General features: G+C 37.6%; 2 protein-coding genes across 2 annotated transcripts in view; both read left to right on the top strand.

Moving 5' to 3' along the window:
* Positions 1-3817: 3817 nt before the first annotated feature.
* LOC140524074 (olfactory receptor 6K2-like) lies at positions 3818-4780 on the top strand. Its single transcript, XM_072638577.1, has one exon. It carries the CDS (start codon positions 3824-3826, stop codon positions 4778-4780), a length of 957 nt encoding a protein of 318 aa, XP_072494678.1. The 5' UTR covers positions 3818-3823.
* Positions 4781-14943: 10163 nt separating this feature from the next.
* SPTA1 (spectrin alpha, erythrocytic 1) overlaps positions 14944-25346 on the top strand; it is a 99258-nt gene continuing 88855 nt past the window's right edge. The window contains exons 1-7 of the mRNA XM_072647345.1: positions 14944-15180; positions 16882-17007; positions 18245-18385; positions 19345-19491; positions 21050-21183; positions 22207-22351; positions 23417-23571. Of these exons, the coding sequence (XP_072503446.1) occupies positions 14944-15180; positions 16882-17007; positions 18245-18385; positions 19345-19491; positions 21050-21183; positions 22207-22351; positions 23417-23571 (1085 nt within the window). The remainder of the gene's footprint in view (positions 15181-16881; positions 17008-18244; positions 18386-19344; positions 19492-21049; positions 21184-22206; positions 22352-23416; positions 23572-25346) is intronic.

Below are 25346 nucleotides of genomic sequence, written 5' to 3'. Positions count from 1 at the left end.
TTTCAATATGTGAGGGCACACAAACATGGTGATGGTTGTATACAGGAGAGAATTTGTTTTTCCAATTAACTTTATTCCACTAGTCCAATTTCTCTGCTATTCATAAGAAATTTTTTTGTTTAGTCAGGCACATGCTTTTTTCTCAGCAGCATTATTTTGAAGAGTGGGACTAGGTTCCTAGGATTAGTCTACCAGGTGAGTTTTCACTTTTGTGAGTGGTCCAAGTGCAGTTCTTCTTCAGAAAATCCTGACTGAGATAATGCAGAAGAAAGGTCTATACAAATTGTGGTGGAGGAGTAGGAGGTAGGGGGCAGGGACTTTCCCTCTTCCTTCTATATTGTCAGGACCTTATTTGACTGCCAAGTGTCTTTCCTTTTTCCTAAATGAGTCAGCTGGAAAATGTAAGGGAGTGCCAGCCCAGATGTATCAGTTGCCAGATTCATCTTCCTAATGCACTGCTCAAATTACATCATTCCTCGGCTCAAAACTTTTCAATTTCTCCCAATTGCTAATGGAATGAAGTTCAAATAGCTTACTTTGGCATTCAGAGAATCTGATTATTTTAATTTTAATTTTTAATTTAATCTGCAAGAAACGGGACATTCAAAGTTTTTTTTTTTTTTTAAAGATTGTATAACAAACTATGAACTTCTGCTATATACAGGTTGGGTTTTTATTGTAACTCTAAAGCTGAAACTTACCAAAGTAATAACAAAATTTTCCTCTTTGTTTCCCCTTCTGTATTTTTTTTTGCTTTTCTCTGTATACATTATTATATTGTGTTGCTTTTTTCCCTTTTGCATCTCTATCATTTGCAATGTCATCCTTCTTTCCATTCCTGAATCCTTCCCTTGTAGCAAATAAATGTAATTAATCAAAACAAATCCAACAAATTAGCTGAATATGAAAATGTATGTCTCGTTGTGCACCCCAAGTCCAGAGGTCAGCAAATTATGCTCAATTGGACATTTTGGGCCCTGCTCTAATCTATCATCTTTCTTCTAGGAGAAGCATGATTGATTCATCATCGTTCTTCTGAAGTCATGACTGGGTGTTACGTTCATCAAAATTCTGAAGTTTTTCAACATTGTTCCTACTACATTGTTAGAGTCATCATCTATTTTTTTCTCCTGATTCTAATCATTTCACTTTGCATCGGTTAATGCAAGTATTCCTAAGTTTTCTGAATTCTCCATATGCAGGAATTTTATGGGTCAGTAATATTCCATTATATTCACATACTATAACATATTCAGTCATTCCCCTACTTATGAGGACTTTCATTATTTCACATTCTTTGCTACTTCAAAGAGTGTTGCTATGAATGCTCTTGGATATATGGATCCATTTCCTCTTTATCTTTTGTTTTCAGCCAAGGTAAAACAAAGTTTATTGAAGACCCACCATATTAGGTTGACTCTTAAGAAGCCTAACCATTTGTGATGCTTTTATTGACAAATTGGCCAGATAGAATCTCAGCTAGACAAAATCAGAGCTGGATTGAATTTGAGCTTTTTTCTTTCTTTTTTAACCTCTTTGGGACGTATGCCTAGTTTTGATCTGATGGTGCTAAAGGGCATATAGGTTTATTTGTTGGGGGTGGAGAGCATAGTTGTAGATCGTTTTCCTGAACCTTTGACAAATTCACATATCTGCTGAATCCTTTAGTGCATCTGTCTTTCCAGTTTCTCTCACATTTCCATTTTCATCTTTTCTTATCTTTGCCAGTCTGATTGTGTAAAGTGAAACCTCAGTGTTTTAATTTGATTTTTTCTCATTAATGATTTGGAATGTTCTTTCACATGGTTCTTAGTTTTCATCCCTCCTTTTGAAAATTGTTTATTCACATCCTTATAGCTTTTGACAACTTATCTCCTGAGGGAATAACTCTTGTTCTCATGTATTGACATAAGTTTTGTACATTACATTGATATCAGATCTTTATCTGAAATATTTACTACAAGGATTTTCCTCATTAATTACTTCATTTCTAATTTTAACTGCATTGATTTTGTTCATACAAAACTGTTTCAATGTTATGTAATTAGAATTGTCTATGTTAATTTCAATTCTCTTACTATTTAGTTAAAAATTCTGCCTATTTCTTCCAAAGTTAGGGGGTGGCTAGCTGGTGCAGTGGATAGAACATCAAGGCTGGAGTTAGAAGACCTGAGTTCAAATCCAGACTCAGACACTAACTACCTATGTGACCCTGGGCAAGTCACTTGTCCTTTGTTTACCTCAGTTTTCTCATCTGTAAAATGAGTATAATAATGACTGCCTACCTCCCAGAGCTGTTGTAAGGATCAAGTAAGATAATAATTGTAAAGAACTTAGCATAGTACTTGACACATAATAAAAACTATAGAAATTGTTGGGTATTTTTGTTGTTGTGGAAGATATCTCCTTCTATTCTCCTCTAAATTTGTTTATAATAAGACCTTTCCACTTAGATCGTGAATCTGTTTGAAATTTGTTTTTGCATATGGTGTACAGTACTAGTTTAAACCTAGTTTCTTTGACACTTTTTTCTGGTTTTGCCAGAAATTTTTGTTGATTCACAATCTGATTCAAATCTTTCAAACTTTTCCAGCATTCCTTCCTATGTAATAATGAGTTCTTTATGATTCATGATGAGTACTTTATAATTTTCAAATTACTTTCTCTGCAAAAGTCTTGTGAAGTAAGTATTGTAAGTATAATTACCCTCATTTTTCAGATAAGGAAACTGAGGCTTCAGGTGGTTGTGATTAATTTCTAGCATAGAATTAGAAATTGGTGAAGATAGGACTCAGTTCCAGGTTTTTTAGACTCTATTCAATGCCCCAAGCCACTGACAAACTGGGCTACTTCCTCTTCCTGAACATATCCATCCTTAGTACCCTTCTGTCTTTTTTTGTTTCTGATGTTGCTTACAGATGGAGTATTCACCCCTCCTTCATGGGACCCCAGCTCAAATGATGTCCACTATGTGGATCCTTTCTTGTCCTGTCTGGTCACACATCATCTCTACTTTCTCTGAGCCTTCAGGGAACTTTGTTTTTAATTCTGTTTTTCTTCCCTTATCATATTGTATTTTGCATTATTGATATTTGGAACATTTCTTATCTCTTTTCACCAGATTGTAATTATCTTCCTTGAGGTCAGGGATTATATTTAATTTATTCTTGTACTTCCCCTTTCAGTTGTTTCAGTGCCTCATATATGGAAGACTTAGTAATAGTTTCTTGAATGAAGGAAAAGAAGAAGAAAGGAAGGACAGAATGAAGGATGGCCACACTGGCTTTTAGCATTTTTCACTAGCTCTCAATAGGCAGCTCTGAGCTTCCATAGCCACTGAGCCAGGATGCCAAGATCTCTGTCTTATTAATAACATGAATACTACTTCCTTCTTTCATGTATGTGTATATAAACATAGACATGTATGAATATATGTGTCTGTATGCACACACACATATATATACATATATATATTTATATACTTTTTTTGAATTCTAAATAAGAAACGGGTCAATATAGAATATGGAAGTCAATGAGCAGAAGAGAAGGCAGGAAAATCAGGAAGCCTGAATGCTATATGTCACCCTGATAAATATAAGTGTTATTATGTAAGTTTATTTCAATATTTGTTACCATTTGGGGAAGGTAATGGATTATTGGGAAGTAGAGGAATGCCATATTTGGGGGCCTAATATAATAGTGAACATGAAATAATTAAACGATTATCTTATCAGAGAGTAAATAATAGCCAGCATATCTCATTCTCCAGTTTAGAGTACCAGAAATCTCTTATTTTGCCTTCAAAGGTGATGTCACTAAGGGAATGGAGAATGAGAACCAGACAGTGGTTATTGAATTTCTCTTCACCGCATTCCCCCATTTCCAGGAAGGTGGTTTTCTTTTCTTCATCCTCCTGCTCTTCATTTACCTATTCATCATCATAGGCAACTCCATGGTCTTCATTGCTGTAATTCTAGAGTCTCGTCTCCACACACCCATGTACTTCTTCATTGGAGTCCTTGCTTTCCTGGAGATTTGGTACACCACGACCACCATCCCAAAGATGCTCACCAACCTGATAAGTGAGCAGAAGACCATCTCCATTGCTGGTTGCCTCCTGCAGATGTATTTCTTCCATTCCATTGGTATCACTGAAGTTTACCTCTTGACCACCATGGCCATGGATAGATATTTAGCCATCTGTTATCCTCTCCGCTACCCAACCATTATGACTTCACAGCTTTATATTCGGCTGACCCTGGGCTGCTGCTTCTTTGGCTTCTTTACTCCACTCCCTGAAATTGCTTGGATTTCCACACTGCCATTTTGTGGTCCCAACCAAATTAACAATATCTTCTGTGACTTTGACCCCATACTGAACCTAGCTTGTATGGACACAGGCTCTATTGTGTTGATTAAGGTGGTGGATATTGTCCATGCCATAGAAATCATCTCAGCCATTTCACTGGTGACTTTGGCCTACATACAGATCATTGGGGTGATTCTAAGGATCCGATCCTCTGCGGGACGTCACAAAGCCTTCTCTACCTGTGCCTCCCATCTTGCTATTTTCTTGACCTTTTTTGGGAGTGTAGCTCTCATGTACCTGCGCTTCAATGCTAAGTATTCTTTTTTTTGGGACACTACCATTACTCTGATGTTTGCTGTATTATCTCCTTTCTTCAACCCCATTATTTACAGTCTGAGAAATAAGGAGATTAAGGGGGCCATCAAAAAATATATGTGCCAGTCAAAGATTTTCACCTGCTCTGCCAGTTAACTGAAATGGGACAGCTACTAGAAAGTGGAAACTTGGAAAGCTTTAAGCACTAAAAGTGTGTGATTCTACTTTGTACACATATCCACCTTCTGGCTTCTGTGGCTTCCTTCAAGTTCCAATTAAAATCTCACCTTCTATAGGGAGCCTATCTGAATTCCTCTTAATTCTAATGCTTTCCCTCTCTTGGTTCTTTCCTATTTGTCCAGTATATAGCTTGTTTGTACCTGCTTGTTGCTTGTTGTGTGTCTCCCTTATTAGGTTATGAGCTCCTTGAGGGCAGGGACTGCCTTTTCACTTTCCCTGTATCCCCAGGGCTTAGCACAATGCCTAGTATAGAGTAGATACTTAATAAATTTTTATTGAATGGCTGTCTACATATGTATAATAAAGGATACTGTACCTGTGTTTATTTTCTCTGTTACTATATGGTAAATGGTAAGGTCAGACTTTTCTGTTTTTTGCCAGTCTTTTAAATATGGCCAGAAATGAAGTAGAGGAATCAATAACCAGCATGACCAAAGCTGGATAGAAAGAATTGATAGTTTCTTGAATGGCTGTTCTTTTAAAATCAGATTGAGATCTCTTCTTCCCTTAACATTTTCCTGAGGGATCAGAAAGGTAAATGCCATATCCCTCAGATACAGGCAAGACATTGCAAAGCTGTATGCAATTTCTATTAGCAAATCCAGTCAGTTCTTATTTGTGGAGAACAGTGACATAGATAATTCAAAATGGTAGATTATTTGATAAATATGTTTTTGTACTTACATTTAGAAGGAAATGCAAAATGCAGTTAATGTTCTGGGAATTTTACTAGTAAAAGTACCAGATAGCTTTCAGGCTTTTATATTCAGAAATCATTTATTAAGCTCCTTATATGAGCCAGGTAGTATGTTTATGAGGTAAGCAAGATATAATGGAAAAAACACTGGCCTAAGAATAACAAAAACTGAGTTTTAATTTACTAGATATATTACCTTGAATAAGTCACTTAACCATTCTGGGACTCAGTTTCACCATTTGTAGTATGGTAGAAATAACTATATTACTCACCTTAGAGGGTTGTTTTTGAGAAAAGCACACACAAGTATGTTTGTATGTATGTATGTATGTGTATATATATATATATATATATATATATATATATATATATATATATATATATATATATATATATATATATGTTATAAAGAACTAGAGAAATACAAGCTCACATCAATACTGTTGCTATTTCATATTGAGATATTCATATTTTCATGGCAACCAGAAAGTTTCTCTGGCATAGTCAGGCTTGTAAAAATAGTGACAGCATCTGAGTAGATGTAGGATTAACCCCAAAGGTGGTTGGGCTTTTCTTAGGTGACTTGCCTAGAAAGCAGTGCTTTTTGGATTTTTTTGATGGAGTTGAGGTGTAGGTATCAAAGCAACAATGACCTACCACCCTGGAATGGCTACCTAACCCCTTGGCATGGGAATTTGCACGCTTGTTTTGTTGGGCAACTTGACTCCAAAAGAATGAATGCAATTATTGCTGACTTTGATAGGAATACCAGACTGAATGAGATTTAGTTACTGGCTAATCCTTTCATCAGGTGGGCTTTTAGAGACTTTTGAAAATGAGAATTAATTCTGAAGAAAGTAAGAATGTCACAAGAAAAGTAACCGATAAAATGATTCCTAAAATGGCAAAAATCAACAAAAGGCATAAAACCCTCAACTTGAAGATAGGTTCCAGGCTAGGCTGAGTCTTAGAATCTAACTTGAAAATACTTTCAGGATAAGGAAGCCTAGGACCCCTTATCAATTGATGAAGTATTTATAGCTTACCATTTGCCAGGTATTTTGTCAGGGTGTGGAGATGCAGTCAGAAATGAAACAGTCTCTATTCTCAAGAAGTTTATATCTCTCAGACAAGCAACATGTATGTATATATACACACATATGAAGATGTACATGGCTTTACTTATAGCTATATAATATATGAGGTCCTGGATTTTAGCAATATAGAGGGTTCTCAGTAAGGAATTTCTTCTGCCAATGTATATAAGCCACTTTTCTTTCTTTCTTTCCTTCTATTTTTTAGGGATAATCGATGTTAAATGACTTACCCAGGGTCACATATGTCTGAAGTCAGATTTGAACTCAGGTCCTATTGACTCTGGGGCCCATGCTGTATCTACTGAGCCACCTAGCTGTTCCTATAAACCGTTTTTCTTAAAATGCTGCCTGAATCACTGAATGTCTCAGAGGTTTGTCCCAGGATCACACAATCAGTATGAGTTAGGGGCAAGACTTGAACCCAGGCCGCTGCATCACCTTTCATGCAAAATATAAAATATAGGATAATTTTAGGGTGTGGCAGAATGCAAAAATACTATCAGCTGTGGTAATCAGGGAAAACTTAATGCAGAAGGTAGAAATTGAGCTGTTTTGAAGGAAACTAGGAATTGTCAGTGGTGGAGCTGAGGAGGGAGTACATTCCAGGCAGGAGGGAAAGTCAGTACAAAGTTAGGAAGATGGAACAGACTGTGTGGGGGACAGCAAGAAATTTGTCTGTATTGTAGAATGTTAAGGGACTAATCCATTAGACTAGAAAAGTAGGTTGATGCCAGGTTGCAAAGGGTTTTAAATGCCAAATAGAAAAGTATGCATTTGACCTTAAGGAGTGACATGGTCAGACTTGTGCTTTAAGAAATTTACTTTGAAGGCTGAATCAAGGAGAAATTTGAGAAGAGAAAGAGCTTTAGAGGCTGATGTCATGCCCAGGACTTGGCTCTGGTGACGGTGAGGTGGGGCAGAGAAGAGCTGTCTGGGAAGACCTGATTAGTTTGCTGTGGGAAGACCAGATCTGCTCAGAGCTGATAATCATACATGAGCATCTCTCCTGTTAGACTGTTCTCTTTTCTATGGGACCCTTTATACCCTTCATGTTAAAAGACAGGAAAATGTCAAAGGGGTAGGGACTTACATGGGGAATCTGGAGACTTTTCTTCTTTCTGCTCCCAAGAACACACACACACACACACACACACACACACACACATACACACGTACCTTCCTTGTTTCAGGATAAGAAATAGTGTCTTGTTTATATTGAACAGAGGAAGTCCCTGTCATCTTAACCAGGTGAGGAAAAAGGACATGCCTTACAGCCCCGAGTCCTCTCCTGACTTTCCATGTGGCCATGGAACAGTCAGCAAGCATGTATTAAGTTCTTATTATGTGTCTAGCATTCTAGGCTTCAGTTTTGTTTGTTTGTTTTTTATCCACAAATACAGGGATCCAATTCTTTTCCTGCCTGCCTCAAAGATCACTTTGACTATATATGAAAAAAATTGTTAGTATTATGGACTCTTAAGAAGAAAGGCAAAATAATACAGAACTCAATATCATTATCAGCTCTCTCCAGTAACACTTCTTTCACTAGTTTTCACTTCTAACAGGCAGGTCACTCCTCCAAGATGACATGCTTTCCATTCCCTTTGTTGCCAAATTATGTATCTCCTCCTCTATTTTCAAAGCTCTAATTCTATCTTCTGGAATGCTTTCCCTGACATACTTTATGTAGCCTTCATTATTATTCTCCTCCTCCCTGGCTTTTCTTCTACTTTCCCAACTCTTGATAAATATTGGGCTTCAAACACCTTGGTGGTCCCTAGGTGATTCTTTGGGTCTTTTGCATATGTCATGTTTTTAACATAATTTCTTCAATCATCCCTCTTAGACCTGAAGCGACTTTGATAGCTTCAAGGAACTTTGTCTCTTCTTCAATCTATTTCTAGTCCTGCTACCTGTCCTGCATTGGACCATGATTTCTACTCCTTCCCCATCTGAGAATGGAGTTTCACCCTGAGCTTTGATGGGCCAGCTTCAGTCTATTCTTGCTTAATTCTAGGCCTCCACCTGCTCTTCCTAATCTCATTACAGTTTCCAGAAATCTCCAGTCACTTCACCAAATGTCTACTTCTGCCCTCCCTTTCACCTGACTTTCTAGTACCTACATTAATGATGTTTTCCCTCATTAAAATGTAAGTTCCTGGAGGGGAGGGACTATCTTACTTGCTTTAGTTTGTATATCCAGTGCTTAGCAGAGTGCCTGGAACATAGTAAGTGCTTAATTAATGTTTAGTCTCTGTGTATATTCATCTATCTATCTATTTATCTGTCTATCTATCTATCTATCTATCTATCTATCTATCTATTTATCTGTCTATATATTTTGTCTTTCTGTTTCTCAGTCTGTCTGCTCCTCTTGGATTGGACACTTATGGTGCCAAATTGTTACCCTTTCTTTGTATAATTAAAATGTCAGTGAAAACAAAGTGAGGACTCTTAGGTCCTAACTTTCCTTCAAGACTTTCCCAAAAATGTGCACCAGGCAGATAATGTTGACAATGAATGATTCTCCTTAGGGATCAGCGAAGCTCTTTAACCACAGAAGGCCTGGATTGTCAAGATGGAGCTGAGCAGATAGACCTGACTTCCCTAATATAAAACACCACTTGAATCTGGTTGAGGCAGTTACAGCCCCAGGCTTTTTCTTACTTGGGCCATATAGGTGCTGGTACTTGTAACCCAGAGCCCAGGTCAGGCTGCTCAGGTGATATTGATCATAGGCTTTTAGAACTGGAAGAGAAACAGGCCTAGAGAAGGAAGTGACAGTGACAGTCATAATTTGAACTCAGGTCCTCTGACCCTCAAATACATAAAGGGCTTCAGGAATGGGGTAGAAGGTGTGGGCATCCTAGGTCATCTCCAGTCATCCTGATGAATATCTGGCCACTGGATTCAGATGGCTCTGGAGAAGTGAAGCTGGTGACTTGCACAGCCCTCCCTTACTCAAAACAAAGTCAAGTACAAGTCATGTCATTATTTCTCTGATAGCATGGTGTTCTCTGGCAATGAAGGATGAGCACACACACTCTTTAGTGTCCATTATGAATCTGTTTTATGAGCTATCTGTTAAAATGGCATAGAACGGTTTGGGTGATAGTCATTCTTTATTCACTTTTTTTGAGTATCTTTGTTACTTAGCTTACCTATCTTACCTATCTCTCCATGCTAGTCATGACCTAGTCCATAACACTCATCTCTCATGACCTGGATTGGTAGCCATGAAACAATGTTGCTTTCAATTAGTATCATTGCTTGGTATAAGAATGCAAATATAATTATCAAAAATGGCTAATGTATGGGAATAATGATGGGAGGGATCATTATTAGCTAGAACAAATATGGATTTGGGCAAAAACAAAATTCATTTATTTAACCAATATTATAAAATATATCTATTTCTGCATATATATCTATATCCATATCCATTCATGCAATAGATTAGGGTGCAGAAGAGAATCTTAAAAACTATTTCAACAAGGCATTTACCACTCATATGTTAAAGTCAGAGAGGATTCCCTAATGCATGCAACTATACGGACAACCTCACAAGCAAAACGTGGAGCCAAGTATACTTCCAAAGAGTGCTTGCCCCTGCCATCAGAGAATGACCAACATTGAATCCAAATGGATTAGGGATTCACTATAGTTGGTGAGATTCTATGGATGATCCTATGACTATTATTGTACTAATTGACTCAGTCCTTGGAACAGTGTAGAACTTTCAAAATGAGATCAGTTAAAATAATTCTGCATAAGAATCCACACAGGAAACACCAAGTGTATAAAACATGCTTGTCATTCTATAAACATACTATAAACATATACATGTTATTATATGGCTAGCCAACAGTGCTGGTTCATTGTTAAACATATCTTTGACAGATATTGCAGATGAATAATGATCTGGGTTCAAACTTGAAGAGAAATATGAAAGCTGGATGGATTGCATTTGGAAAATTGTACAATATATACAATGGCAACAAGTCATTCCCTGAAAAAAAAATGTATTTTTAACACCAGTATTCTTTTGGAGATGCTGCAAGTAATGAAACTTCATAATCTCAGATTAATCAAAATTTTAGGTGCAGCACATGATCAATAAAATTTTACATGCAAAAATGATTCAAATAAATATTACTGAAAAGCTATATAGCCAGAGAAGGAAATAGGCTTGTTGGGGAGCAAGAGAAAAGGATAATGAATGAATAAGGCAAATGCTGCCTTTATTACTACATGATGTTAATAAACTTTCATGAATTTATCCAGTACCTTGGGCAGACCGCTTGTGGAATAATTAAGGGAGGACATAGACTAGGGTCACAGAAGATGGAAAGGCATGATTGACACTGATGAGCCACTGACATTGGATCCATTGACATTTCAACTAAAAGCATTTTTGTAAATATAGTTAGTGCAAAATTATGCCTACCTCTTACAAAAAGGTTCCTGGACTTCTGTAAACACTTTCCTTGTTTTCCCTTGTAGGGTCACCATAACTTCTATCTATTTTCTTGTCTACAAGAATTAAATATGGCTTGATGTTTAGCTGTTTATACCATAAAAGGACCAGAAAGAGAGGGCACAAAGGTCTTGGGTCTCTTCTATTTGAAAGATACACTTTGAATCAAAGAAGAGAGGGAAGAAATAAAAGTATTTATATAGCTCCTACTGTGCACTAGGTACTGAGCTAAGTACTTTTTAGAAATATTATCTCATTGGATTTTCATAACAATCCTGCAAAGGAGTCACTATTATTATTATTCCCATTTTATAGTCAAGGAAACAAAGATAGAGGTGAAGTGACTTACCTATGTTACACAGCCAGTGTTTGGCCAGATTTGAACTCAGGACCTCCTAATCCCAGACCCAGCACTCTTTCCCCTGGGTCGCCTCACTTAAGAATTACAGAAAGGATAATACTGAAGGAGTAGCAGACATGTAAGTAGTAACGCACACACACACACACACACACACACACACACACACACACATAGGCACACATACACATATATTTTATCTCATATTCAACCCCCTATGGTGGAGGCTTCCTTTCCCAGCCTGTGTTTGGAATGTAAATACCCTTCTTGAGGATAGAAAGTGTATCACTTTTGCCTTTGTATTCTTCCAAACACACTATCTGTCACACGGTAGGTACTCATGGATTTATTGTCATAAACTCATCCATATCCAACAAGCCTAACTCACTAACATATCTCTTCCCTTATTTTCTATTGGGGGAAATTGTCTAGTTAAGAGCAGTTCTCTAACCCTCTTTTTTCATTTATCTTTCCTGGGTAAGGTCTCCTCCCAAATAGTCATCATCAACAGATCCATCCTTAATAGATAGTCAGCTATACATAGCCTTATCAACCCCACCCACTCCCCCAACCCCATCCTCCATGGCTGAGTGCATAGAAGAACATATGACATCTCTAAGATCAGCTACTTTTTAGTTGTGTACAATTCTTTGTGACTCCATATGGGATTTTCTGGGCAAAGATGCTGGAGTGGTTCCATTTTCTTCTTCAACTCATTTTGCAGATGAGGAAACTGAAGCAAACAGAATTAAGTGACTTGCCTGGGTCACACAATTTAGTGAATATCTGAGGCTGAATTTGAACTCACAAAGATAAGTCTTCCTGACTCACAGCCCCACACTCAGTTCACTGGGCCACCTAGCTTCATCCTTGGCAATTATCCTGAGAAATGTAAAACTTCATCAACAAAAATAATTTTGGAAATTGAATACATCCAAACTAAAAATTTTCAAGCTAAGTTTCTAACAAACAAGTCATCTGTTTCTCCTTTCTCTTTTCCTCTTCTTGTTCCCCCTCCTCTTACTAGCTGTTATTTGAATCAATAAAATGAGCACTAGGTTGCAAATTAGGAATCCTTGTGATTCTCTAGTGCTGTTCTTGCCTTTCTCTGTATTCCTTAGTACTTAGCACAGTGCCTATGACATAGTAGGCATTTACTAGGTGCTTACTCATATGTTGAGTTTGTTCTTCCTTAAAAACAAGACAAGACAATCAGAAACATGCTCCTTGACTTATACCCAAGACAATGTTTTCCAAACTGACCATTAGGCTTTTTTACCCTCTTTTGAAGACTGAGAGACACCTTAGGAACCTGATGAGTCATGTAGCAACTGGAGAGAGTACTGAGTTGTTTCTGTCTGGTATAGATAATGTAGATTCTTCATGGTAGGACTCTGGGCCTAGGGCCAGCTGCATCTCTCCATTTCCCGCCCACACTTCCAATAGTCAGTTGGGTTACACTGTCCTCAGCAAATCTTCTCTCCCACTTGGAGAAGACTATTTGGGGTTTGGTCTCCATTGGAACCAGTTGTTCAGCAAAAGAGGGAACTCTTACCAAGGGAGATTGTGAGTACAGAATTCCCCTTAGTACAAAATGCTATAAATCAAACTTGTTCTTTCTATCTCATCTCTAACAAGGGATTTCAGTGAAGATATTGTGGTTTGTTGTTGTTCAGAAAACAGAAGACTTTTTATTTTTAATTTTTCCATTAGGGACAACAATTCTCATGAGGTATTGCATCCTTGAGTTCTGAATGAAGTGAGGATTTGCCAACAATCCTTGGCTCATTGTGCTATTTGGAGACATATTATAATTTTTACCTGGGATTTGGACTTTTGAGCAATAAATTCAAAGAATGAGCCCATTCTATGAATATACCAGTTGTAGCCGGTAATAAATTACAGTCGAAGGAATCAAGGGAAGGTTCAAAAACTTGGCTAAATAAGAAGTCATTGCACATGACTCCAAGTGAATTGGTTGGTACTCATAGAGATGCCACTCTGCATGGGAATGACCAGTGTTTAGAGTAGCAGGTTTTGATCATTATGTAGGGAAGATTGCTAGGGCAAGCTTCTTTGTACAGAGAGAGGGAATGGAATTTATAGTGCTGAAGACAACATAAAAGTTTATGAATTCGCTTCTCCCATATTCAGTATTCATGACAAATACATGGTAGCTACACTGAAATTTAGCTTGGTGTATTATCTATGACAACAGGGATTACTAAACAAATTGATAATGTGCCCAAGTTACTCTATCTATTCACCATTTCTTAACAATCAACTAAATGCATGTGCTAGGCATTGCTGATACAAAGATGAAACATGGCATAATCTCTAATCTTAGAGACTTTATAATTAAATATTTTTGGATATTTCTATAATCAGAGATTTTTTGAAAAGTTTTGAGTATATATTTGCACAATGTCAAACTGTCCCTTTCCATCAAAGCAAATCTAGAAGAAAATACTCCTCAAATAAATTCCTATTGCTCTAAATCTTTGAAAACAAATTAATTATATTCCTTTAAAATATTCTGTAATTCAGACTTCTTACAAATCCCTAATAGTTTAGCAAAATTAGCAGAATTTTACTGTACCTATATTAGTTGGCAGAACAAAGACTTTAGGAAAGTTGGTGGAGCAGATTTGGACTTTTCCCAATGATCCGTCCTCTAGGAAGTTATTGAACTTTATAGGATCATAGGCTTCAGGCCTGAAATGGACCTGAGTGGTAACATAATATGATTCCTTATTTGTGTAAAAGGAAATTAAGGGCCAGAGAGTTTGTGACTTGTCCCAAGTTACACAGGGAACAAACAATTAAGCCAGTAAAAGCCCTGGTCCTTTGATTCAAAGCCAATGTTACTAGCCTATGTCATAGCTTAAGTAAGGAGAAAGGGAGGTTTATTTTAGTGATGGTGGTTGTGGGTATGCTGTGAATAGTTAAGGCCTGTAATACTGCTATAGGCTAAAAAATGTTTCAGGAGGTACAGAATGAGACATACATGGCCAATGAGTAAATTTGTTTTGCTTGACTATATTTATGTATCTGTCAAGGTGAGGAGGAGGAAGAGATGGGTAGTGATAATGGTAGTAATGCAAAAAGATAAGCAAAAAGCATAATGAAGCATTAAAAAATACACAGAAGAGAGAAAAAGGAAGTTCAGAAGGAGATATAGACATGAAAAGCAGTGTTGATAGCTGTCATGTTAAGTTTAACATATACTTTTAAAAGAGTTCTATGTCATAAAGATATATAGCTTTTCACATTGTATCTTTCTGTTCTTGTGTATTGTTCACATCTATTGATGTCTGTTTAGGTCATAATAAAAATAAAGACATTTTAAAAAATCTATCTTGGCAGAGCCCTGAGTAGAGGAGATATTATAGAAAGCAAAATAAAAATTTCTCAGCAAGCTATTGACAGAAGTTTTTAATCTTATAGATAATGGAGAGTACTGGAATAAAAGTGCTGGAAACAGCTGAAGAGATCCAGGAAAGGCGACGCGAGGTGTTGAGTCGGTACCAACATTTCAAAGAGCGTGTTGCTGAACGTGGTCAGAAGCTTGAAGAATCCTATCACTATCAGGTTTTCCGGCGAGATGCAGATGACCTGGAGAAATGGATCATGGAGAAACTTAACATTGCTTCTGATGAGAATTACAAAGACCCAACTAATATACAGGTCACTTAGGGGAAAGGCTTTTGACCTTAGGAAAGACAAAAGCTATACAGGATCAGGGTCATAAGGAAAGAAGAAAGAGTCAGTGGAGTAGGAGCATGAAGGAGTGTTCCAGAAGGAAAGATGATATCTTACTCTTTTACCAAGTTGCCAGATGAAATCTTGGAGAAGTGAGACTATAGAAGGAGGGAGTGATGTAAAAAGAGATAGGTTCATTTGGTCTAAATATCATACAAAATTTTGTATGACCACCAATTGGCCAGTCAAAGTCCTATAATGTTAGTCTAGAGAGTAGATCTTCCAAGGATTGAGTTTTCATGACACCCCATGTGATGCCACCAGGAGATGAGATTTGAAGTAGAGTACTATGGAGGCAAAACTTAATGTCTCATTATTGCATCTATTTCAGGGAATCTTTGGTTACCCTCAATATACAATTTTCCAAAGAGATAGTCTTGAACCACATGTAATCCAGTAAGAGAACATATGAGAAAAGGCAGTTCAATACAGAGATAAGTCTGTGTTGTAGCAGTTGAACTAGGTGTTATCATAGGGGAAAGCAAGAGGAGGAAAGTGGAGACTCTTCTGACAGGAAGGACAAATGTAGAATGGAGGAAATGGCATAAGGGACAGAAAGCTAAATGTGATGGACCCATTTTCAGCAATATTTAGTTATTTCTTTCCCCTGGAAAGGAGAAACATTTAATTTACTTTATTCCCCATTGAATAAGGCAGTTGAGATCATAGAGGTATGATGGTGGTGGTAGAATTACTTGGGAATGGTGCTCAGAGCTATGTAGGTAAGGACAGGACCATTTAGGCAAAATCATTCAAGGTAAAGAAAGAACTGATAACACACACTGACTATGACCATGTTTTTTAAAAAAAAAAGGAACAAACTCAGTATATGATGATAAAGAGAATGGAAAAGTATGCCCGAGAAAATAAAAGATTATAATTATTTTGTTCTTCCACTAATGCTTTTATTCTCACTGTGGTCAAAAGATGACTCTAGGCATTTTGAAATCTTTGCATGGGAAGAACAAGCTCTAGTAATTTCCATCAAACCACATGGGTTTTGAATACAATACCTGTGTATGTTATCTTAGGATCTCTCTGACTTACTTCAGAGAAACTCTTTACCAGAAGTTGGCCACCAAGAAATGGTTTTGTCATAGCAACTCAACAAGATTCCTAAGGCATGAGGAGGGGAAGCGAGAGAAGTTTTCTACAATAGTGAAAATGTACATACGGTAACATTCACAGCTCTTTGAAGTATACATATTATGTCAGAGAAGTCTATGTATGTGAGTATGCTTCCTTTATGGAAAACTAAAAATGACTGAATGTCATAAGATCATATATTTAGAGCTGGGATGGATCTTAAACCTTTAGTTTTCTGTTTGAATTTAACTTTTCTTAATTTGATTTTTAGGTGACATTATCTTTATAATGAACATACACAGTCCCTAACCTTTGGTATCTGGGTTTCTTAAAAATTTTATTATGAATATTCTTCTCCTTCCTTTCCCTAGAGAACAATTTATTCTAAAATGTGGATACCCTAGTCATATCCATTAGTTATCAATTCACTTCAGAATGAAAGAAGGGACAAGGTGAACTCTAATGATTTCTAAAGGATCTTGGAAAGTCGGAGTAGGGTCTGGAATGCCCTAACTGTCTTCTCTGGCTTCTAAACTACAGGGGAAATACCTGAAACATCAATCCTTTGAAAGTGAGGTGCAAGCAAAATCTAGGGTGATTCCTGAACTGGAGGAAATCAGGACAGTTCGATTTGTTGAAGGACATTTTGCTCATGAGGACACCAAGGTGAGTAGGGTTCTAGAATCAATCAATTGGTCAAGCAAGAAGTACTTATTAAATACATACAGTTTTTCCAGGCACTCAACTGGGTCTTGGTAGAAAATGAAACTACTCATTCTCAAGGAGCTTATATTTGTTCTGTAAGGAGAGACAAAATGGACCTATAATATTACCTAAAAAATGAATGCGAAATAAATGCAAGATTGTTAAATGTATAAAATTGTTAGAGTGGAGGGAGGGCATTAGAAGTTGGTGGGAATCTTCATATAGAAAGTACTTAAATCTTATCTTGTACAGAGAGGACCCTCCTGACCTCTGTCTCATTGATTTGCTAACTTCAAGATTCAAGTACCTCCTACATGGTATCATTTATTTTTCTATTTGCTAACTAATTATGTATTTATCTAAGTACTCTATTATCATTATCTACATGTACATATTCAGATGATGATACCATGTAGAAAGTACTTGAATCTTTAAAGGAATGTTTATATATGTTTACATATATATGACATCTATATATTAAATATATTATGTATTGAATATTATATACATATGCATATGCATATATTGAGTCACTCCCTTTAAGATTCAAGTACCTTTCACATGTGATTTCACACACACATATACATTCAGTACCTACGCATGCACACACACACACATACACATATATACATAATCACTCCCTTCAAGATTCAATATATATGTATATGTATACATATATATGTATGTATACATATACACATGCACCTATTTTCATGAGACCATTCCAGAAGAGATTATGTTCCACTGGGAATTATCATATCCGTCCTTTTCTTTCTCCTATCTCTAAATCTGCACTATCTTTTATCATCCAGTGGTAACCCAATAGGAGATTTCACTTACGTGTAGGCAGGAAGTGAATGTCCTTTAGATTTAAAAACACCATCAATTGCCTCACTTCCTTGCCCCACCCACCCCCCACTCCATTCTAAGGACATTCTGATGAAGTGCTAGCCAAGGCAGGATATAGGTTCCTGCTTTACCATTCACTTCCCTTTTCTGTTCTTCTGAAGCATGTCCAACAAAGAGCAACTGGATAATGAGAAGACTGGAGACTATGTCATAGGGTAATTGGTCCAAAGAATTGAGGATGTAAAATCTGGAGAGAGGAAGACTTTGGAGACACTTGAGCTTTATTCAAGGGCTTCAGGACTGTATTTTGAAGAGGCATGAGACTTGTGCTGCTTATTACTCCCTCTAGGCACATCTGGAAGAGCTGAAGAAACTATGGGATTTGCTCTTGGAGCTGATGAAGGAGAAGGGTGCCCGACTGTGGCAGGTCCTGAAGCTGCAGCAGTACTGGCAGGACTGTGCTGACATCCTGGAATGGATAAGTGACAAGGTAAGAAACAGAGTGGCCCATGGCTCGCCTGCCACCTTGAGCTAATATCAACTGAATGAAAGGGAATGAAAAAAACAGTGCAAATAGGGATGTTTTGCTTCCTAGTAGTGATGGAGGAAGAAGAGCCCTGATAAAGAATGGCAATGGATGAATCTTGTGGGAATTGGGATGGGGGAGGAGAAAAGGTTACCCCAGACAAGATTTTATTCCAGAATAATGATAAACACTCCAAACTGCTCATACATAAGAGGAACTGAAAACAAGAAATACCAAATATTTATCTCAAAATATAAAGGAATCTATATAATTATTAGAATCTATGTAATTTCTTATATTTATAGTTATGCTGAAGCTGAAAAATACTTTAGAGATAATCTAATCTATCCTTCTCCCCACTCCCATTATACATATTAAAAAGAGTTAAATATCAGAGAATCTAAGTGACTGCTTTCTTCCCTCCTACCACAATACTGGACGTCTCTCAAGAAACTTTATAATTATTCTAGGATATGTTTGATAAACATTTTCAGCTCCAGCCTCATCTTTCATGCCTCAGTGACTCTATCCTTTTGATAGGTACCCATGTTACTGTACTATTAGTGATACCTTGGAAAGATGTGTGCCTTCTGGACACTAAAAGAATAGTCCTTGGGTTGAATGAGCTGTCTCAAAATGTGTATGCAAATTGTGATGGTTTTAAGTCACCAGGCAGTGTTTTTAAGTGTTTCTGTGACTACTGTCTTCTCCGTCAGTGGAAGTTAAGAGCATATGACTGCAATGGGTCATGAGGCAAATGCCACATGTGCCAAGAGGAATTCTATCCTACCATTTAATCCCCCCTAACTGGGTTAACCTTGGCTCCTCTTTTAATGTTCTCCTTATTCACTTTCTGCCCACGTGATGTTTTGGGGTTCTAGACCCAGATAGAGAATTTCTTGAATGGTACTATACCCCTACAGGAAGCCATTGTGACATCAGTAGAACTGGGTGAAGACTGGGAGCGTACCGAAATCCTGCACAAGAAATTTGAGGAGTTTCAGAATGATTTGGAAGCTCGTGAACGGCGAGTGGTTGCAGTGAATGAGTTTGCCAACCAGTGCACTCAGGTAACATGGGAGCGGGAAATATAGTCCTGGGGGAGCACAGTGGCCATGGTAGGTGACAGGTGCTTGACAAACCATGATAGATGCAGTGGAGCGGTGGGTGGAACACATCTAGGGAGAAAGAGGAGTGCTTATCTTCTAAGAAAAGGGCCCTGGGCACAGTTGCTGACTGTCATTTCTGGTTCCAGTGCAGTCTTTTAGAAGGATAGGGAGGAGTACCACTAGATGATAACAACCAGTTTTTGATTTTCCATACTCACAGCATCAAACAGTGCTGTGATGAAACAAAAAGTCAGATAAGTCATTCCTACTTGACTTTGGAGTGAATTACAGATTTTTCTTTTCCCAAAGGAAAGAGATTTTCCTTCTATTCTTAAAGCTAATTGTAAAATGAGCATTCATATTAATGTTAAACACAGACCTACTTTGGGACAAACACCATATGGGTATTCTAGGTAACAGGAGGAAGGCAGATTAAACTTTGTTAGTATATAGTACAAGGGTATAACTAACTCATTATTGATTATCCACATAGATATAACTAGAAGGTGAATATCTAGTGCTGTCCCATTATCTCGTTTTATTTATAGGATAACCTTGAACCATAAAGATTAGTCTGCCCATGTTGTTGATGATAGTGACTTGCCTATAGTAAGTATAGCATGGGATCCAGGACAAAAGCTTATATGTACTGATGACTAATTAAAAACTGTTTCTACTCAGAAGTATGTACTGACCTTTCCAAATTTCCATCTTTCACTCTGAATTTTTTTAAGCAGTATGGCATTATGGCTAGAGATTTGGCCTCAGAACCAGAAAGTCTTGGGTTCACATACCTTTGATAAATATTGGCTTTGCGATCCTGGGAAGCCATTTAATGTCTCAGTACTATGTGCAATTCTCTAAGAGTAAAAGCCCTAGTTGCTGATCTGCATTGTTGTGAGGGGGTGTCCCTGACCTGGGAGATTCCTGTGCTGATGAAATCATATGTTTAGTTCTTAGTCCTAACCCAAAGTGTTGCACAGTATAAGAGGGGCATTGACTTATACTCCTTCTTGTTGTAAAGCTACCTCAGATGCAGGAACAGAGGCTAATGAGAATATAGCTTTATCGACAAGACTAGATCCTCATGGTCACCCTAGGCTACAACACTCATGAACAGGGTGTGCTGTGCTCAGGTGAAGGCAGGGGTTGGCCATAAAAGAGTAGCTCAGAATAGCCAAGGGGTGGGGTGGGGAGAGAGAGAGAGAGAAATTATTAGAGAATTCTAATAGATAAAGGTTACAGGAGAGCAACAGAGCAGAAGTTTGAAAATCAGAGTAAGACTCCATTTGTTTAGAATTTTTGGCATTAAAGTTTGTAGAATTTTGTAAATGCCACTCAAAGCAAACCTAGGAAGAAAGGAGAAGGGAGCTCCATCACATCAGATTAGTGTGGACCATTCCACAGTTAGAGGAGTATGGACTACCTTCATGACATACTGGTGGAAAAAAATCCCTTTGTGTTATACGTTGTCTACTTCCAGTAACCCCCTAACTTCTGTATTGTTTTGGTCCCAAAGGAAGATTACCCACAACTGGACCTAATCAAGTCAAAGCAGGATGAAGTAAATACCAATTGGGAACGTCTCCGGGGGTTAGCTCTCCAGAGGCGGGGCACTCTGTCTGGAGCTGCTGACTTGCAGAGCTTCAACAGGTACTAAGGCATTAACTCTGGAGACTCTTAAGGCTACGATGGAGTGTGACCTCTGGGGCTAGGAAATTTTATATTATGTAATTTATTCTTTCATACCAATTATTTAATTAGAAGCATCTTGGTGTGGTGGTGGCAAGTATCATAGTTGGGGGATGGAGGTGCTAAAATGTTAGTGGTACGAGTATTATTGGGGATAGGGAGGGATTTAGAGTTGAAGTCCTTACAGCTTCAAGTCCTTGAATGCATGGTCCTAATACTGGATGCTTAGCACTCCCTTACTTTTTGTAAGGGAGCATTTGCCATTTAGAAAGAATGAATCACCATGTCAGAAAGTGTGTTCATGGATAAGCCTCCTGGGAGTTAGTTATAACTTAAGAGATAACATTAAAAAGGAGCCTGAAGGATTGCTTGCTGTACCATTCCTCTGCCACCTTCCTTTTGAAAAAGAACAGGGTGGTGAATTGCTCCTCCCTCCTTCCCTACCCCCTGCAAAAACCCTAATGCTTGTTGGTGATCGGGAGTCAATGAACAGGACCTGTGGAAGTGAAACCCTGAGGAAAGGGTAGGATCCAAGTTTTGAAAAGAGAGAGTAAATGGAGTGCTTTGCATGATACAGCCAGAGTTCATATAGGGCTACCAAATCCAAATGACTAAAACAGGAACCAGAAAAGCAGTTTATGGCAATAGTTCAAAGACAGAGCACCAAAGTCTGGAAGAATACTTTCTGAAGCAGTGCAGTTGATATTGGTGAAATAATCCTTTGACTCATATAAAGTTCGATTCATATAAACATTCATTTATGCTCATGTTAGTGCTGGTTTATTGGTCATGGACACTGCGCAGACTATCTGATAGTGTTCCACAGTCTACTGCTCAGCATATAGGCTAGCACTAGGGAGGGCAGGGTTTTACTTTGGCAGTAATGCCCTCTGCTAGTTGCTCTGTGGTTTTGATGTTATTCCCTTGGCTCCCCTAGTTCCCTTGAACCCTCCCAAATTTTTAACTTACTGATGTGTCTGTTAGGGATGTGGCTGAAGCCATTCAGTGGATCAAGGAGAAGGAGCCTCTTCTCACCTCAGAAGACTTTGGAAAAGACCTAGTTAGCTCTGAAGCTCTGTTCCACAGTCACAAGCGGCTGGAAAGGAACCTGGCTGTCATGGAGGACAAGGTGAGCACCAGGAATGGCTAACTACTCAAAATGAGATGTTATCTTGATCATTTACCTTTGCCCAGGACCATATGCAACTAAATCACCATGAATGGATGAAAAGTTATATATATAAAAATGGCAAACAGAAAATTCTAATCAGTTTCTGGCTCAGAAGCTCTTGCTTCTATCTAACAAAGACTTGAGGATACAGCTTTTCTATTTCTTTAGGTCCTGCCTATGACTTCTCTCTCTCCCTAAAATACTAGAAATCCATTGTTCAATCCCTTTCCAAGTGTTTCTTCAGGCTGGATGATGCTACCTTTTCCTCTCACTTAGGCAAAGCAGTAGCAGAGGTATTCTAGAGCTTGACCAAGAATTGCTTAATTACTTAATAACTCTCTAACCCCAGCAATCTCCAATATCATTTAATGCTAAGTATAGGTATTCTAGAACCTGGTCAAGGATAGCCTAATAACTCCCCAACCCAGTAACCACCAATGTCTTTTAACATTGAGCTGCTTACTCATCAGAGCAAAGTTGCATTTGCCATTCCACTTTCATGGCTCTGCCCCCTAGTTTTAGGTCTTTGGCCCTTTCCTTACAGTTATCCCTCTCCATGTCAATGTCTAATTAGGGAATCCAATATGAATCCCTAGACTACAGACACAATGTGACAGCTATTAGGTCTAATGAAGTATATATTCATAGCCCCTCCATAGTAAATAAAAAGAAAAATGTCCATGAGTAGGACATCATCATTTCCTTGAAGCTTTGATTTAGAATACTCACACTCATCTGGTAGAATCTGGGAAGAGCACTGGATTTACAGCCTGGGAAGCTGAGTTAAAATCCTAGCTTTGCCACTCACTATCTGTGTAGATTTAGATAAGACACCTCACTCTGGGCCTCAGTTTCCTTGTCTGTAAAATGAGGAAAGTAGGATTGGATAAAATGATCTCAAAGGTCCCTACTACTTACTTCTAAATTTATGACACTAGATATTTGCTTTGCCAATTAAAAGGAAGTAATCATCCAGACCAAGTGATTCTAGGTGAGTACTGAAATCAATTTTTTGTCTTATAGGTGAAAGAACTGTGTGCTAAGGCAGATAGGCTACAGATTTCCCATCCCTCCGATGCACCTCAGATCCAGGAGAAGAAAGAAGACCTAGACTCCAACTGGGCACATATCCGGGCTCTAGCCACCAAAAGATATGCAAAGCTTCAAGCTTCATACTGGTAGGAAAAATTCCCACCCCAGGGAGGGTCTCTTCACTTCCAGATCTGGGTGGGGGGGATAAGCATGTCTAAGTCAAACATGAACAAGACAATGTGGTAAAAACTATAACAAGGATCTCCAAACTAGTGCTTCGATGGGGAATGAAAGTATAAATCTGTGTGCATAAACCCTCTGTACACTAACAGAAAATTAGGAAGATTAGTTTCCTTTGTTCTCAGTGGTTTCCCTCACTGAAGAAACGTGTGCATGCATATGTATATACATAAATATCTATGTGGGTATATATACATAAATATATTCATATAGATAAATACATATATGTGTTGTGTAAATACACATATATACACATAGGTATATGAATTATATATAGTATTATATATAAAGAGATATATACACACATATATACATACGTACGTACATACACACACACAAACACAGATAGATAGATAGATAGATAGATAGATAGATAGATAGATAGATAGATAGATAGATAGATAGATGGATGGATGGATGGATAGATAGATGGATAGATAGAAAGGCAGACAGATTGGTTCATCTTAGTTATAAGAATGCAAATTATATATGTAATATTTATATACCTACATGAATAGATAGTAGATCAATGAATGTGTATAAGGATATATGTGTACACATATGTATGTGTTTTATACACACACACACACACACACACACACACACACACACTGCACACATATGGGTCCTTATAGGTATTACGATGCTTCTATAGATATACCCACATATATAGGTCAGTTTTCATCCTTTTAACTAGGGTGGTCCAAGTTTCCTCATTTATAAAATGAGGGCATTGTCGTCATTGACTTCTAAACTTCCTTCCAGCCCTAATTAGATCTACGAGTCAATCTAGATCCACGAGATCTTTTCTAGATCTAGCTGTAAGAGCCTATGGTTTGTTTCATGTAGTTAAACAGTTTGCAAGTGTTCTGGTTGACATCACCTTAGCAACAGTTCTGAAAGGTGGTATTTCTAATTACTTCTAAGAACAGAAGATGACCAGTAAAGTTTATGCTGTTGAACAAAATTAATCTGAATGATGGTAATCCCTGATAATAATAAAGTACTCCTAATTTTGTGAAATTCTTCCAAAACAGGGTTTGCATTTTGTCATCATGTTAACCCTTATATTTGGTAAGACATAGAGTTATATATTATCTATCTTTATATATGGAAAGTGAAGCAGGTCAGTTTCAGTGACTTCCTTGGAGTCATAAAGTTAGGTAGTTGTAGAAGAGGTACTAGAAACCAGTACTCCAATGCTTGCTAAACTAATATAGAGAATGTGATATGTAAAGTGAGTAGATACAGTGTCAAGAGTTCCACAGTCACCTCAGTGCAAGCTATTTGAGATCAACAGATAATTAAAAACCAATAAAATATAATTTATATTTAGCTCTGGAAGAAATTTTGCATAGACTTATATTCCTATATGTTTTCCTTAGTCTGCAACACAAATTACCTGAGCAAAGATTAAGCAAACAGCAAACAGTTTTGAGTGTCTTTGAGCAAGGGACTGTGTTCATTTATGAGAAGTGAAGACCAACTCAAGGGAGAAAGAGGGCAAGAGAGAAATACATACCTGACTTAAAATTTGTGTTGTGGACAAGTCACCAAATAGATAATCCACATAAAGATCAAGATGGTGCCAGTCAGATTTTTGATTTTGACTTTTTATATGACCTTGAGTACTTCATTTTAACTTCCTGGTTTTTTTTTTCCCCATATGAAAACACAATAA

This window comes from Notamacropus eugenii, chromosome 2 (assembly GCF_028372415.1).
Source record: "Notamacropus eugenii isolate mMacEug1 chromosome 2, mMacEug1.pri_v2, whole genome shotgun sequence".
NCBI classification, from domain to species: Eukaryota; Metazoa; Chordata; class Mammalia; order Diprotodontia; family Macropodidae; genus Notamacropus; species Notamacropus eugenii.
Note: the sequence above shows the minus strand (reverse complement) of the source record. Positions and strands in the feature narration are given on the sequence as shown.

Coding starts and splice junctions, on each gene's coding strand:
- LOC140524074 (XM_072638577.1), top strand. CDS start 3,824: ATGGAGAATGAGAACCAGACAGTGGTTATTGAATTTCTCTTCACCGCA.